Here is a 16541-nt window from a genome sequence, read left to right as displayed (position 1 = left end):
TAATACAAGAGGTAACTGCAATGAATAACTTCGCGACAAGTATCAGCATAAACTACGACAGATCTGGTATCGGTACAGTCGAGGAAGAACAGAGTTGAAGCTGAGAATATGCTTGCCGTTCTAATCTTACTCTACTCAGAGTAGTGGAGTGGACTCGGAAGGTGCTGTATAAAGTCGACGAGAAGATCCGAAAAATGATGCATTCACATAGGAGTTTTAATTCGTCCATTTGACGCCTATAATTTCCTAGAGAACAGGGAGACCATGGGTTGTTTCATTTATAGTTTCTTCATAACATAATGGTACTGGATGTAGCCTGTGAAGTCATCAGAAACATTTCTCTTTATGGTGCTGCCCGAACGGCTGATGAACTTGCATTGACTTCCAACACTGGTCTATAATGATAGTGGCCATTAAGAGAGTCATAGTTACGACCGCACCGGGGGGCCTGGGGGGCCGGTTAGGCCCCCCAGACGTACCCTGGCGTTGGATGCGATCGGGCGTGGAGGGGTGGATTTTCGGGAAATCCTTGCGGGTACCGCCCCTCACCCCACACCAACAGGATTTCGCAGGGCTTCCTCCCGCTCACCGAACCCGGAATTGCTTCCTTACATCTACTTAGTGTGGCTAACCAAGAGACAGGACCATCGGCAGCGTTCGACCGAACGTTCGTACAAGTTAACTACGCTCTTCTTTCGCCAGAGAGTGCTCGCGTCGCACACCTGCCCCCGCCAGCCATGCCAAATCAATTGGGACAATGGTCCCGGAAGTGACCGGCCGGGGTCCTAAGCTCGGATACTAGTAGCTCCGTCCATCCGGGTTCCGACACCTCAAGCGTCTGCCTTGGTGCCCTCCAAGGCTAGACTCGGATACTAGATCCCGGAAGGACCGCAAGCCCCGACACCTCGAACGCTTGGATCCGTACAGAAGCAGGCGAGGATCACGGAACAGCATAAGCCGTCCAGTGCCTCATAATGGGGCTGCAATGCACCCATGAATGGATTACCGCAGCCCTGTATCCCTTTACCCGCTAGCGGAGCCGCTGCCCCTAAGAGGCCAACGCCAGTTGGAGATGAGGCTCACTAGCCTCCAGCCGCGAGCGGGCACTCACCTCCCCCCTAGAACTCATGTTAGGAAAGCTCCCTTTCCAACGTTTGATGAGTAACCGTCGAGGACTCTCGCGAGCATCCTCTACCACACATCATATGTCGAAGATGTCGCGCCCATTCCCCGTGTAGGTGCGGGATAGGGCGGTTCATCTACGACTTTTGGGTGTACGCCGTGTGGTCTGCACCGCATACCCTTACGTTACCCCGAGGGGCACTCATGTTAGGAAAGCTACCTTTCCAGCGTTGGATGAGTAACCGCCGAGGGCTCTTGCGAGACACCTCTACCACACATCTAGCTTGAAACCGGCCAACGCCTGTTGCCCGCAGATGCGGGATAGGGTAGTTGACCGATAACTTTACTGGGTGAGTGCCGTGTGGTCTGCACCGGAGGACTGTCAAACACCCATAAGAGAGAGACAGTGGCCCCCCGCCACTCACTTCCGTAACAAAATCGAGAACATTCTCAGTTGGTCTACGTATGATCGTAGTATTTACAAGAAAAATCATCTTTTTTGAGATTTCCAAGTTCTTCACCTCCTATTTAGGGATTGTTATCTCTAATGTTGGACATAAAATACTCATAATGAAAATTAGAGAAGTATCATTCATGAGAAATGCACCATGTAAATCAATAATTGTTCCAAGAGGGCTTTTTCTTTCAGTTTGTGCCTGGAAGTTACTTATTTGCATGATCTACACATGTTTGTAGACAGTTTATATTAAATAAATTGATCTTTTCCTTCCTTTGATTCCCAAATTTTATCTATAGAGATGGAGGAGTGAAAAATGAAATATTATTATTCTAGAATTCCACTTACAACATTCGTTTCAATCTCGAAGTGGAATTCCAACGAAAACACTAACTTGTTTTTCAACAACTCAGCACGCTTTGATATTTAGAACTTCAATTTAATCGAATTCTTGCATACTTTTCGAATAGTTCAGGTGGCTGATCATGTGTGTTCTTGAGTAGTGCCTTTACCAAAAAAATGTATATCTCATATAATACTACTTCAAAAAATTGTCAGGTATTCAAGAAATACTAATTGAATTCTTTAGAATGGATATTTAATTTCAAGATAACATTTCTTCAGTAAACTAAGCTATAATAACAACATTTGAAACTTGATTCACTTCATATTACCGAATAAGTAACTACAATAATATTTCAGCATCGCAAACTAAGTTACAGTCGACATGCAGTTAACGACCGTGATCTATCGACTCAAGTCAATTACAGGATGCATTTTAATATGAGAAGATTGGTCGCAGACAAAAAACATCATCACAAGAGGCACAGCAAAAAATTCAATAAGGTGAGCATTGAAACACGAATAATTAGTATTATTAGTTATAACACGTACTGTGAATAATCATCGATATATTTCAATGAAATTCAATAAAAATAGCAGATTGAAAAACAAATCTACAATTTGAGTTTGAAATTATTTTCACATTGAAAAATTATCGTATCTAGGCCATCCCAATCAGGACATTCGGAAAAAGATGAAACTAAATAATTTTAACTTTTTTATCCGTCTCACAATTGGAATATTTTGATATTCCAGGTATGTTTCTATCTCAGTATTAAACCAACCAACCACTGTCTTCATAATGTCAATCACTTTCAAATGAAGACAATATTGATTGCAAACAATGAATATTGTTATTGCTCAATATTTGCTCAAGTCAAATTGATTTATTTCAGGATGGGAAACAAAACCACGTTAGCTTTCCGGAGTTCCAGCAAAATGGCAGTGCTAAACAGTTTTGTACTGGTGAGTAGACATTATTTTCTGCATTTTATTGAAAAATAGCGCAAGAAATATATAATATTAAAAACTCGTGAAAAATAAAGTCAAATAAGTCAGTAAAGTCATCAAAACTTCGGATCGCCTTCCATTCAAAATTATTAGAAAGCAGGGATCGGATCTTTTCTATATATATATATATATATATATATATATATATATATATATATATATATATATATATATATATATATAGTACCCACCCCCTCTCTCTCTAGGTTTAGTGGACGTTGCTTCTCACTCGGGCGCATTTGTCCATCCTCCTCCTATTAAAGGTGATAGGTGCCTCGGTGGGGGGGGGGGTCACGGTTGTCTTACTCAAAGCAATGCTGCCACCCCTTTTTTGTCGAACTTTCTTATTATAAAAACACTTTCAATCGTTTATTAAGTCGCCTACTGCTCGGGAGACCACATATCTTTCGACCGGCATGAATGGGGGTAGGTGTTATGTAAATCCATTTTAGCACTCCCACGTGGACATCCATTTCACGCCGACCTCTAACCGGCGTGAATGAGAGTGTTATTTCTCTTTAAACAACTATAAGACTTTTGAGAAAATATTTATTTTGATGGTGGCACGTTCTATGACGACGGATAGTCACAACACAACTGTGTTCCATCTCCTCCGTTATGAACGGTCGTTATCAGCACGTCCGTCCACTACCACATCAGAAACAAAATTCCCAGTTCCCCCTCTCTATCCAACAATCTTTTTTATTTTTGGAAATCAGATCAGCCGATAAAAAATCTGTTCTGTTTTTTCGAACGACAACCCACAAAAGTCGAAACTTGTATGATCTAAGGATTGACGAAGACTTACCTTCCAATGTACAATTCCTAGGACGGGTTGCATGATAGGCAGTGAAAATTGACGGCCGATTGAATAAGTAGAACAAACCACTCATGCCAACAGGCTACCCCTGAAAATACCTGACCACACAATAAATCCAAATCTTTCTTGACGAACGACATGACAAAATGACATGAAACAAACAACATTTAACATGACTCAGAGATCCACATGTCTGTTACTATCAAGTGGCATTCCTGAAAAAAATGCATATAGAGTAATCCAATCAGAAATAAAAATTGAAGAAAATGTTCTTTTTTCAACATTTGGGAGCTTTGCAATCCAAATATTTTTTAAATTCCGGTTTGGGTCAACATGTATTCTGTATTATAAACATGTAATTTTTCCTGAACATGAAGCATCACTAATTTCTATATTGAATTGAGTTGGAAACCATGAAAGTTTGATTAATTCTTTCATGGTGAAAACTCAATAGAGTTGAAAAAATAATGAACTCTCCACAAAAAAAAATTCAAAATATCCTCACATAAATTATTCTTGATGTAATTTTTGTTACAAATGAATGCCGAGGATGTATCCTTATCACTTCATTATCCAGAAAGTTCTCTATAAAAAAGTTAATAAACATATTTGATGAAATGAAGGATGTTCAATGAATTATGATTCACCAAGAATTGGAAAGTATTTTCATATATTAATATTGGAAAGTATTTTGCCAATATTAATATATGAAAAAAAAATGTGTTTATGTTCAATAATACTTCTTATCTCTCAAACGCACTTTGTCTACTGAAGGAATAATAATTTGGTTCAATTTTTCAGACTATATTAGCGAAGTGTTAAACGAAGACGACACCGAACCGAAATCCTTTAAAGAGGAATGGGACAGCCCTATTACTTTCACTGCAAAGTCATCACGTGAGTACCTACCAATAGAAAACCCCTCTCTTCTAGCTTTAATCTACCCCATTGTCTGGAAATAATTTAAGTATGAGTGATATTCTATTTATTACTGGTTTTACGTTTCAAAGCTAATGAAAATAAGTATTTGAAAATACTCTTTCGAAACTGAAAATTCAGAAATAAAATTGAACTTCTGATTTGTTTCCAATAACTATGAATTCTTTATTTTATTGTTCCAAATAATAATTCCTCAATTTATTCACTTAACATTTTATTTGTTTTTATTAGTATACAAACTGTATACCTTATAATACAGTTTAAAGCTTCGGTTGTATGATTCGGTAAATCCGAATGGTTATTTATATTTATGAAGCAAATGCATCTTGCAGAAATAAAAAAAAAAGAAATTGAATCGGTTTTGATCCTACTCAACCGTTTTTGATCTTATTCATATCGCCAATCCTGAATAAGTGTATATTTTTACTTTTATCGTCGTTTCTTTTCATTTCTTGAAATAAACAGATTAACATCATCAACTTTCAATATTAATTTTTTGCCCAACCCAAAATATCCACGAAAATTTCAAATAATTATCACAATAACTTTGCCTGCATTTATTTAGCTAGTACTGAGACAGATGCGAGTGGGAGTTTAGTTAGTCAGATTGCTCCGTTGATAGGACCAAAAAGTAAAAAACCTACTGCCGCTGAGGGCAGTCTGCCTTGGCGAAGGGAACGTTATGGTACGGGAAAAGTAGTACCGCTTTGTTCACTTTCATAGTCATATTTGTAGCACTAGCAGTAGGGAAAAGTTTAGGAATTGTTTATAAATCCTCAAGATCATCATTTTCGACATTATTCAGCACTGCTTGTTTCATTTCAACAATATTATTCATATTATATATCGAATGAAAAATCACATTTCGTTTCACAAATTTCAGAACAAGTAAAGACCTAAAAGACTTTAATTTACAATTTACGTTTTATACAATGTCTACATAAATCCCGATGAAATCCTGTTTACAGAAAAACAAGTATAGTGGTGTTTGGTCTGATACGTACGTGGTTTATTATCGTAGTGGTTTCCGAAAAATATTCATACGAAATATCGTTGTTTTTCATGAAATAAGAAAAAAATAATAGCTTAAAATATATAAAAATTGTATTCGTTGATAGTACTTTCATCAAATGAATAATATTATTGAACCATGCCTGTATCAAAATTGGACCAAAGTTACAGTTATTTTCAATGAATCTATCAGTTTTGTACACTATATTTAACACTTATTAAAATATAACTGATGATTTCAGTGAATCGTCTTCAAATAATACATTTTCAGTATAAGTATTGGTACAGGCTTTTGCTGGCATTTATTTGAAATTATCTGATTCTCTAATTACTAACAACGAAACTACTAGAAGAAATATTTCAATTCAATATGATTCACAGAAATGAATGATGGGCCGGCTGGAAAAGAAAATGAGTGAAGTGACATAGTTTTGTGAAAGTATCAATTTGCGAGTTTCTAATTTACACAAATAAAATGTACGTACAGAATATTTTCTGCAGTTTTCTGCAGAACAATTTTTTTGGGGAAAAACGATTTCGCCATGGGTGTAGCACTGCTGTAAAATATAACTTTAACTCCCGGCATACGCTAATGGCAAACGGCAATGCAACAGAAAAATACTCGATATCAACAAGGTAAAATCTTGTAGCTTATCGAGTTTGTCGAACATCTATCTATTCATTCAAATAATACTCCATTGTGAGATTTTCACTAGACTGTTTTCAAAACCGCAACACATGTTTCGCTATACAATAGCTTTCTCAAGTGTTTTCATACTGACTAAATATTACTCAATTTGTGCTCTATATAACGATAATTTGAATTCTTATGACTTTCTATCTATGTAATAATTGTATTTCACTTGAGTTCAGATAACAATTAATTCAAATTTTTTCAACATCATGAAAACAAATTTCACCTACTTATTACATTCAATACATTCAACAATACGGCCACTATAATGACGACTTCTTCGTCAGAACTGCTAGTGATAGATATGTTTCTGTCACCGCTCGTTGTCAACTGAAATTTCCTTGAAATCGAACAAACAGCATCTTCAATATGCTGGTTGTAGCTAGACAAGTGGGCGATGCTACTACCCGTTGCCATCAGGCGACGCGACGGACAGCGCCGTGCTGTGCTGTGCCGGACAAGTAGGCGACGACCTTAACAAGTCCACATGAGTTCGGGTAAAAATTAATTAAAATTTTGGAAACGCCATGAAGAAAAGTTTCAACAAAATCTTCGAATGAACATGTAAAAAACTAATTAGCAATTTCCACATCAGAAAACTTATTTAGAACAGGTGAAGAGTTCAATTGAATTTGGTCATTCAGTAAATTTTCAAAATTCCATAATCTATCAATTTTTAAGCAAATAAAAAAATTTAACTTTCTCCTTGCAATGTGATACTTCATAATCGTGATTGAACTCATCCGCCTCTGTCAAAAAGATGGTTTGTAAAATTCACCTTCAGGAAACTACTGCTTTGTTCTTTATTCTTTGGAAAAAAGTTCTACCCGTTTACGTTGGCAGGTCAAGAAGGTCACTAATTAAATGGAATTTAGTCAGTATGAAAACGCTTCAGAAAGCTGTTGTATATAATGTACTGAAAATAACGATTTCCATGTATTCAGTAACACATTTAATTATTGACAAATATTGACCTCAAAATTCGATTATTGTAGTCCTAAGTTCCGTGTTCTCCTTAGTGCTTTAATTTAACATATGTTTCAGTTTTATTACAATTACGTTTGAGGCATTGTGTTGGTTATAGTATTTTTTAGAGAATGTCACATATTTAGTTTAGTGCTGTTATATCTATAATGATCTTTCAAATAGTATTTTACTCAGATTTGTTGGCGACTTTCATAGCTTTCTTTCTTGAACTGCTTGAGAATAAAAAATCTCAGTATGCTGATGTTTTTCACTCCAATACATTATTGCATTGTTCAAGGAAATGCATTCATGTTTATGATAGTGGAATGTATAAAAAATATATTTACATAATTGTAATATTTCAATTTCGAGATGAATTCTTGCGACAAAATGGAAAGGGAAAACATTCTCCCCAAGTATTAGAATTGAATATAACCAAATTATATGCGATTATTCAGAATAATTTAAGTGGAGAAAAGAAAACGCTACAACTGTGCTAGGAAACAAATTAAATTGTAGAGTGATTATTTATATGAGTTCTAAGATTATTGGTACTGCTCATAAACGTTCTGTAAATTTGAAAAATGAATCCGAGACAAGCACTTTTTCCAATCACAACTGCAATACTGTTAGCGCGTTTCATCAACCAAGTTGACGTTTAACGTCTTCAGGAGATGAAGTAAACTGATTGGTGAAACGCGCGTCGAGAAGAGTATTATTTACGGCTGGAGATAACGGCATCGAAGCTATTATCAGAGTTTATTGGCCGTAGTCCTGATTTCTACTGAATAATTGGGTCTCTTCAAACGCGACAACGTGGTTGGTTTCTTTAATTTCATGTTCCGAAACTACACTCCTATTCTATGGACATGTGATTGATACCACAATGGGCAGCTCATTAAGGCTGGTGGTAGCATGAGTGTAATCGGCTGTGAAACTATATTGTTGGCTGCATCACGTGATGATGCGTTCGGGTATGACAGTGCGGTTGAGAGCAACTGAACGTGTTAGGTTAGGTCCAAAGCTAGTGGGTATATTCGACCCTCCAGCGATACCCGCAAGGGTTTATTGTGGCTAACACCTATTCACACTCGGCCAAATAAACCCAGCTTCTCAACGAAGCCAATTAGTTTGTATGATGAGTGGTCTTTCAGGTCAGATTGTGAGAGAAGGCTCAGCCAAACTCTAAGAACCTAATTCGGTCCCCAGCGAAGCAGGCACAAAGTATATGCTCTGCTGTTTCAACATTTTCCAAACAGAGGCGACACACACTGTCTTCCGACAGTCCAAGTCTCTGCATATGATAATTGAAATGGCAGTGACCTGTAAGAAGGCCTGTTAGACATCGTAGTTCATCCCTACTGTAGTCCAACAACTGTTTGATATCAAGCTTCGAAGGGTGAATAAACGCCTTGGAGTCAGCTAATCCTGGAAGATTCTGCCAGAAGTCCATAAATCTTCTTGCCATCCAAATGTTCAAAGTTTGTTTGGAAAAGCCTAAAGCGATGCCAATGACAGGTTCTGGTTCGATGAAGCTGCTTGTAGCATCCTCCTTTGCAAGGGAGTCAGCAGCTCCGTTGCCTTCCAGGCCACTATGGCCAGGAATTCAGACTAGAAACAATCTGTTAAGTCTTTTTATCGAGGAGAGTCGTTTTTGGCAGTTTACCAATTTACGCTCCGTTGGCGCCAAGAGCTACCAACTCCGCTTGACTGTCCGAGAATATTTTTATTGACTTATGTGTGAGGTTGGATTTTACCAATCTCTCCGCACACAATTTAATAGTTCCTAAGCCAGTAGATATCTCTGTCCTGGATCTGCAACTAAAAACACCTGCACCAGAACTGGAAGGTGTTTTTGATACATCTGCTCTTGATATTTCCTTCTCCCGGAGGATCCAGTCCTCTCTACTCGGCAATAGTACTTTATAAGGAAGTTCATAGTTGACAGTTGGAGGCATGAAATCAGAGGTCATTTCCAGAAAGCTGTGACTTCCAGTGTCAACTAACAGTCTGTTGCACTCTGCATTAAATTGATTTGCGCAATTAACAATGTGCACAAGTCTGTATGCAGTCCATCTATCCTCTCTCTCCAGAAAAATGTGGAGAGGAGGTGGATCTAGAAGGATCTTCATGGCCGCTGACAGTGTGGTACTGATGGCACCACTGATAACCAGACGAGCCTGTCTCTGTAGGCCAGAGAGATTCGCTTGGGCCGTTTCACCATAAGTGATCATTGGTCTAGCAATCATTACATAAATCCAGTGGATTTGTTTAAGACCTAAACCCCAAGTTTTACCACACATCCTTCGATATGTCCATAGAGATAGTCTGGCTTTGTGTAAAAAAAATTCAACTGAGCGTTCCAGATGAGTTTTTTATCAAGGATAATGCCAAGATATTTAACCTCCGTTCCAAATGGAATGACCTCACCATTAAAGGAAAGTGGCGTTAGATCGTCCAATTTTCTTCTCTTGGTAAAGGGGATTAACACAGTTTTGCTGGGGTTGACAGACATCTGCTCGCTCAGGCCCCAACTGTGAACAACGTCCAACGCGCTTTGGAGGATATTACAAGATACACTTCCCGACGTGGACCTTGCCAGGTCATCTGCATGAGCTTGCAGATCAACTTTTCTTCTGTCGAGAGCATCAAGCAGACTATCCATCAGGAGAGACCACAGAAGGGAAGATAGTACCCCCACTTGAGGGCAGCCCCTAGTGACCCTGAACTTAATTGCCTCGCCTTGAAGAGTCGTAGTTGCAGTTCTGTTTACTAGCATGGCATAGATCCAGGCAATTATGGTCGATTCTATACCCTTTCTAGTCAGAGACAATCCTATAGATTTAGATAGTGCATTGTCAAATGATCCTCACAGCAATAACAATCTTCTTGTTGTCAAGGAATTGGAAGATTTCCTCAACGAGGTTGTTTAGTGCTAAATCTGTCGATTTGCCGGTTTCATGAGCATACTGGTGGTTATTCAGGGGAGATGCATATGTGTGTCCGTCCAGTATCCTCTCAAGTCCTTTCAACAAGAAGGATGTAAGGCTGATTGGTCGTACCGATTTAGGGTATGGGTCTCTCCGACCCACTTCAGGTATATATACCACCTTTGCTGCCAACCAACTGGGTGCCAGACCAGCTCTATACAATTTTGTGAGAATAGGTAATTATTTCCAGTCCGTTTTGAAGAAGAGCTGGAAATATACCATCCCCTTCTGGATATTTGAAAGGCTGAAACGACTTGAAAGCCCATTCAACTGCCGGTTCTGTGATAACCTTCTTGACGATCTCCCAATAGTTCTTTAGACGTTTAGGGCCCTCGAAGATGGGAGGTCTGTGGTTATCAATAGTCAGATTTCCAGGAAAGTGGTTTTTTATCAAAAGTTCTAACGTCTCTTTACTAGAAGTCGTAAATGTTCCATCGGGTCGTTTAAGCGACCTTCAGTAGTCGGCTCTCTAGAGAGAATCTTGTGAATTCTTGTGCTGCGAGGTGAATCAGAGATATTCTCACTGAACTTCCTCCAAGATTCCCGTTTTGCCTTTCTGATTTCCTTGTTGTATATCGTTAGAGTAGTTTTATAAAGCTCCCAGTTACCTGACTCTTTAGCTTGATTGAATAATCGTTGTTCCACCAAGAAGATTTGTGGTTATCTCTTTTAACCCTCAGTGGACATTTCTCATGATAGGATGAGATCACTGCTTCGCGAAATTGCGTCGCTACTGTATCCATTCATTACAAATGTGAATGGTAATGAATTCTTCCTCAAAGTACGATTGGAGGGAGTTTTTATACCCACTCCAATCAATAGATTTTGAGTCGCGATAGTCTACTACTGGTCTTAGACCTGTTTCAATATTGAAAAGAATATATCTATGATCTGAACAAGAAGGTTCAGTAGATACACACCAATGGTGTATCTTGTTGCTCAGAAACTAAACGTGTTTCTTTGATATCTAAATTCTCTTGATCCATAAGTCCAATTCACAATGAAGAAGAAATCCCCAGTAACAACCGCCTTCTAGCATGTTCTAGTGAATATGGAGCATTGGACTACAGGAAACCTACGCACATGGATCTGAATAAAAATTCTAACCACGTGCCACAACAAAAAAGAATGGTAACTATAACTTTAGTTGCGAGATTTAGATGCATCTGTATCTGTATATAGTGAAGATACGCTCAAGCAGAAAATACGACCCAAGAAACAGACTGCCGAGGTAAAAAATAATTCCTGGAATATGTGTCGAATGTTGGGGACCGGATTGGAAAAGTTCTTGTGAAACACAAGAACTTGTGAAACATACTTTAGGCCAACGAAAACCATCAGAGATACACTAAGATCGGGTTAAAGACTCTAGATGACCGTTAGCCCCACCAGGAGTATACCGGATCACTTGTAGCTGTGGATCGGTGTTCATTGGAACACGAAGAGAAATGTATCCAGTCTTTGTCATGAGGGTATATTGTTGAATCAGCAGTGGTAGAACATCTACTCAGAGAAAGTAACCGCGTAAAACGTGTTTGAAGAGACTGTAGTGAGTAAAACTCAGTAGCTACTATCCAAGATTTTTTACGAACCCAGAAATAATTTTCAAAGAGAGAAAGGTGAAATTAACACAAATGAAGTCTGGTTACCTGTATTGAATTGAACTTATATGAGATCATTCAATGCGACCAATGAGACTGAAGCCGCGTCCACCACCTATGGAAAAAAACCGAAGACCCAAACCGTCGATGTAGTATTTGCTGTTAGAACAACTAGAAAGTTCGTCCCCTGCCTCATCGCCTTTGATAATGTCCAGCGCAGTCGTAAATTTCAGGAATGAAAACATCTAGACCACTGCAAACAAACCCAGAAAATAGCTTGAACACTCCAGTTCATATTCATCAACAGATCAATTAATTAAAAATAGAATTCGATAATAATGAGGTGATCTTAGTCTAATCTAGAAAAAACTTTTTCAGTCACAAGATTTTTTATTATTACGGAATTCTGAAAGTGAATGAAAAGATTGAAATGCTATCACCATTCAATCGGTCAGACGGTAGTTGGTTGGTTAGCATGAGTGGTTAGTTCTACACATTAAATTAAGCGTTTTGGAATTTGTGATCGATCCCTAAACAATAGTTGTTCTTTCTGAACCGTCTGATACCTACTAGAAATCGCACGTTGAAAGGTCGGACCTCGTAAATCTCTGATTCACACAATTTTCACGTCGTCATTCATTCAAGAACGACAGCTAAATGAATATATTCATTTATTAAGCGAATAGTTACTGCTCTGAATTGAATATCTAAAACAACGTTCAAAATCTATTTCGATCCATTTATCGAAATTGCAATATTTCGACAAATTCAAATGCTTGGAATACATTTCAGGAAAAATTGACCAAAGAATTAGACTTTGTCATCCTTGAAAATAGGGACATTTAGAAAAAATGAAATATTTAAATTATTATTCAACCCAGGTGTATTACTGAATGGAATAAGTTTCATGGTTCACAAAACATTCAGAATAGAGCTTTGAAAATGATATAAGATAACGTCGGTTTCCGTAAAGCTACAGTCGAATTATTGAAGTATTTAGTATTTGAAGTATTTAGAATATCTGTTGTCCTTGAAATAATTTTATCACATTCTCCGTAAATACAAAATAAATTCAAATAATCTTCGTTTGTGTAATTCAATCGTCCCGGCATGATTTATTATTGACAATTGCACATGACAACGTGTACTGACATTATCGTATCAATTGATTGTTTTCAACGCCGCGCCGTCATAGTCAACTGACAGAATTTAGTAACCGTATAGCAAGTATTTTGTCGTTAGAAAAATATTAAATTGCAAATATTTCAAAAACTATCAATTTTTGGAATAGGTATCCTCATACAAAGTTGCTTTTATTTTTAATGCTCAATACGATCAAATCATAAAAATGGGGGGTTTCCTTTAAAAAAAAATCACTTCAGACGGTTCATTAAATTTCATTTATATTCTTCTTCTTTGACCACAAATTGTATTAATAATTATCGAAATTCCATATAAAGTCTATTAAAATTGATTCTACTTTACAAGGATCCCGACCGAAACATAAGGATAAAGGTTCCCTTATAGGAAAAATTCATAACTATTGTAGGGTCTGCAAACATCATTTTTGACATTTAAACTTAAATAAGTCAAAAACGGTCAAACCTAGGATATTAATAACAAACAGTATTTAGATTCTGATATAGAATCCAATTCTATAAAAATGTTTGAAATCAAAAGTATACGAAATGCAGTCAACTACTGTAGATAATATACGGAAGAAATTAACAGGTGCTGTAGGTGCTGATATTCTTCAGAATGTGAGGGAAGAAAAAGAAGTTCGTTTATACTATTGTATGCGGGTTGACGGTGCTGTTTGTCTGTTTTGGAAACATGTTTCCGTTGAGCAGCTGTCGCCCCCTACGAACGGAAACCCTGAGACTTGTGCAAGCTAAAGATCAACGATATCTCATCTTTCAACGTGCAATCCCCAATGCTCAATTCAAACATCCGATAAAGTAAATTTTTCTGAAGAAAAGTTGGTTGGGTAACAGGATACATTTTTTTTAAAATTTTGTAATTGTTTTCTTGCCATCGTTTCAAATATAATTAAATTCTTCTTTAGTGTTCGAAAATTAGTTCCTTCGTGATAATATTACTATTTTAAAAACCGTTAGACATATTAGATACATTTAAAAAAAAATAAAAAACGTTGCAACAACCAACAAAATCAACACATAACGACATGAAACACATGTGTTTGTTTGTTTTTTTGTTTCATGTCGTTCTGTGTTGATGTTGTCTCGAAAACTTGGTTGTTGCAATGTTTTTTATTTTCTTAAATGTATCTTATATGTCACATGGTTTTTAAAATAGTAATATCAATACGAAGAAAGAATTTACTTAAACTCGTTACGTTGACAAGAGAACAATTGTTTTTTTAAGAAGAAATTGATCCTCTTAGCCCAACCAACCTTTCTTCAGAAAAATTATTGGATCACTGAACTAGTTAACTAGTTAATTTTTCTATTTAGTTTTGCTTCTTCACTTCTGAATTCAATACAAAATTAAAAAATTATTTTGTTTCTTCTGATATTGCTTATCGTTGTGAGAATGTTACAGGGTTGGATACAAAAATGAAAAACCTAAGTGTCACTCGACTATTATTCTCATTTGAAATTTTTAACATCCCACTTGTTATGGGGAGGACACGACTTCCAAGGACTTGATTTTAACGTAGCTAAAGTTAACGTGTTTCTCAGTTTTTGGATAGTCTCAAAATCTAATGACTGAGAAAGTTTTATTTATAAATATGTAAACCTTTTCAGAAGAATTTTTATTGAAAGAAATATTGAATTTTGGAAATAATTAAGTACATTTACAATGATTTGTTTCTAATTTTATGTTTTCTATATTAATTGCATCATTTTACCATTATTTACCATTATTTACGAGATGTTGATGATACTTTATTCCAACATTATATTATTATTTGTTGTTCAATTATTAAATTCTATCCAGTGGCTGTTTAGCTGAATGATTGTTATATGAACGTTTATGAAGATCTTCCATGCTACCATTTTTCTCGTTTACTAACAAAAGTCCAATTATAATTGAATATCAATATATGGAAATTACACATTCCTAACGAGAACAATCAACAGTTAGTATAAAAAAATCAATACATTGCCAATTTTTCCTATTCTCTATCGAATAATAATATGAGTTTCTTCAAGTGAATAAGTGTTAAAATAAATTGAGTATTTCCGTATACTTGATAAATGATAAATGGTTTTCCATTTATATATTTGAATCATACACTGCAAGCTAGGATTTGTTATGCGAGTAGTTCACAAATATGTAGCCACCCACCATGTTCATAGTCGCTCGAATATATTAGTATAAGTTAGGATAATATCATAATATTTGATATTTCCACTTAGGCTATCTGCTGCATGGTACTGGCTTTTACTTTCTACGATGCACATTTTCATCTTTCCTTTTGAAGAGCACTGAATGTTTTTCTTTAGTTACAGATGAGAGCATTTTTTCTGATACTGGAAAACGCATGTCAAGAGGTTCTATTGATGGTGAGTTCATTTATTAACTCTTCATATAGGTGAATGATCAAAACTTTTATCGTACGAATATTACATCGAAAAGGAGAGGGGTATGTATGTGTGAGAGCATTCGATTACTACATTATATTATGGAATATTATGTTATTTAGTGGAAAAGCTATTTCATATAGACAACAGCATAACGAAAATTTCTAGTAATTGCTTTTGAAAGTATATATATGAACTTATAAAAAAATAAATAAATATATATATATATATATATATATATATATATATATATATATATATATATATATATATATATATATATATATATATATATATATATATATATATATATGTTAACTCGAAGATTCTCACGGATAAAGTATGATGAGCTGTTTTCTCGGGTTTCGCTCCGTGTTCTGTGTATTTTCTCCCCATAAGGATTATTTTCACAACGTTTCGGCAAAGTCTCATTTGCCATCTTCTGGTGATGTCTGGTTTTTTCAACTAGACTGATTAATTCGAACTCTGTGTCTCAATTTATAGGGATGGATGTTTCCCTTTACCTGCGTTGCTGCCACTACCTGTGTTTGCTCGACTACCTGTTTTGGTCTTATTACCTGAGCTGCCTCTCCTGTCTCTGTTATTGTACCTGTATTGTCCTGTACCGAGTTTTGCCTCTGGAGTTGAGCAGTCTGATTGCTTGTGCGAAGTGATAAAACGGATCTCCATGTTGATGGTAATCTTTGCGCATCATCCCTCTTGTTCATATTATTAGGTCGTTTTTCAATTTCGATTGCCTCTCTGATTGTTCGTGAGTAAAAGTTTTCGTTGCTTGCTAGCATTTTTGTGTTGTCGAAATTGATGTTATGTCCTGTTTGAAGTACGTGTTGGAAGAGAGAAGACGTGGTGACTTTTCCCTTCACTGCTAGTTTGTGTTCATCTTTGCGAATGTTGATTCGTCTGTTGGTCTGGCCGATGTAAGTCCTGTCACAATCATGGCATGGTACTTCATACACTCCTTGTGATTCCAGTGGTATCTGATCCTTGGGATTACGAAGCATGGACCTTATTGTTCGTTC

The 16541-nt window shown here is 36.6% G+C and overlaps 2 protein-coding genes across 4 annotated transcripts in view; one reads left to right on the top strand and one right to left on the bottom strand.

Moving 5' to 3' along the window:
- The window catches only part of pip (heparan sulfate 2-O-sulfotransferase pipe), a 530582-nt gene that overhangs the window by 476510 nt on the left and 37531 nt on the right, over nucleotides 1–16541 (bottom strand). The window lies entirely within an intron of this gene.
- Nhe2 (Na[+]/H[+] hydrogen exchanger 2) overlaps nucleotides 1–16541 on the top strand; it is a 123945-nt gene that overhangs the window by 85988 nt on the left and 21416 nt on the right. For both annotated transcript variants that reach the window (XM_074179048.1, XM_074179047.1), the window contains exons 9-12: nucleotides 2282–2425; nucleotides 2818–2887; nucleotides 4554–4649; nucleotides 15424–15483. In XM_074179048.1, coding sequence (XP_074035149.1) covers nucleotides 2282–2425; nucleotides 2818–2887; nucleotides 4554–4649; nucleotides 15424–15483 — 370 coding nt within the window. The remainder of the gene's footprint in view (nucleotides 1–2281; nucleotides 2426–2817; nucleotides 2888–4553; nucleotides 4650–15423; nucleotides 15484–16541) is intronic.

Source organism: Leptinotarsa decemlineata, unplaced genomic scaffold (assembly GCF_025532065.1).
Source record: "Leptinotarsa decemlineata unplaced genomic scaffold, Ldec_3_MD MMD2_tig00004307_RagTag_RagTag, whole genome shotgun sequence".
NCBI classification, from domain to species: domain Eukaryota; kingdom Metazoa; phylum Arthropoda; class Insecta; order Coleoptera; family Chrysomelidae; genus Leptinotarsa; species Leptinotarsa decemlineata.
The sequence above is the reverse complement of the archived record's forward strand: the minus strand, read 5'-3'. Positions and strand labels throughout refer to the sequence as shown.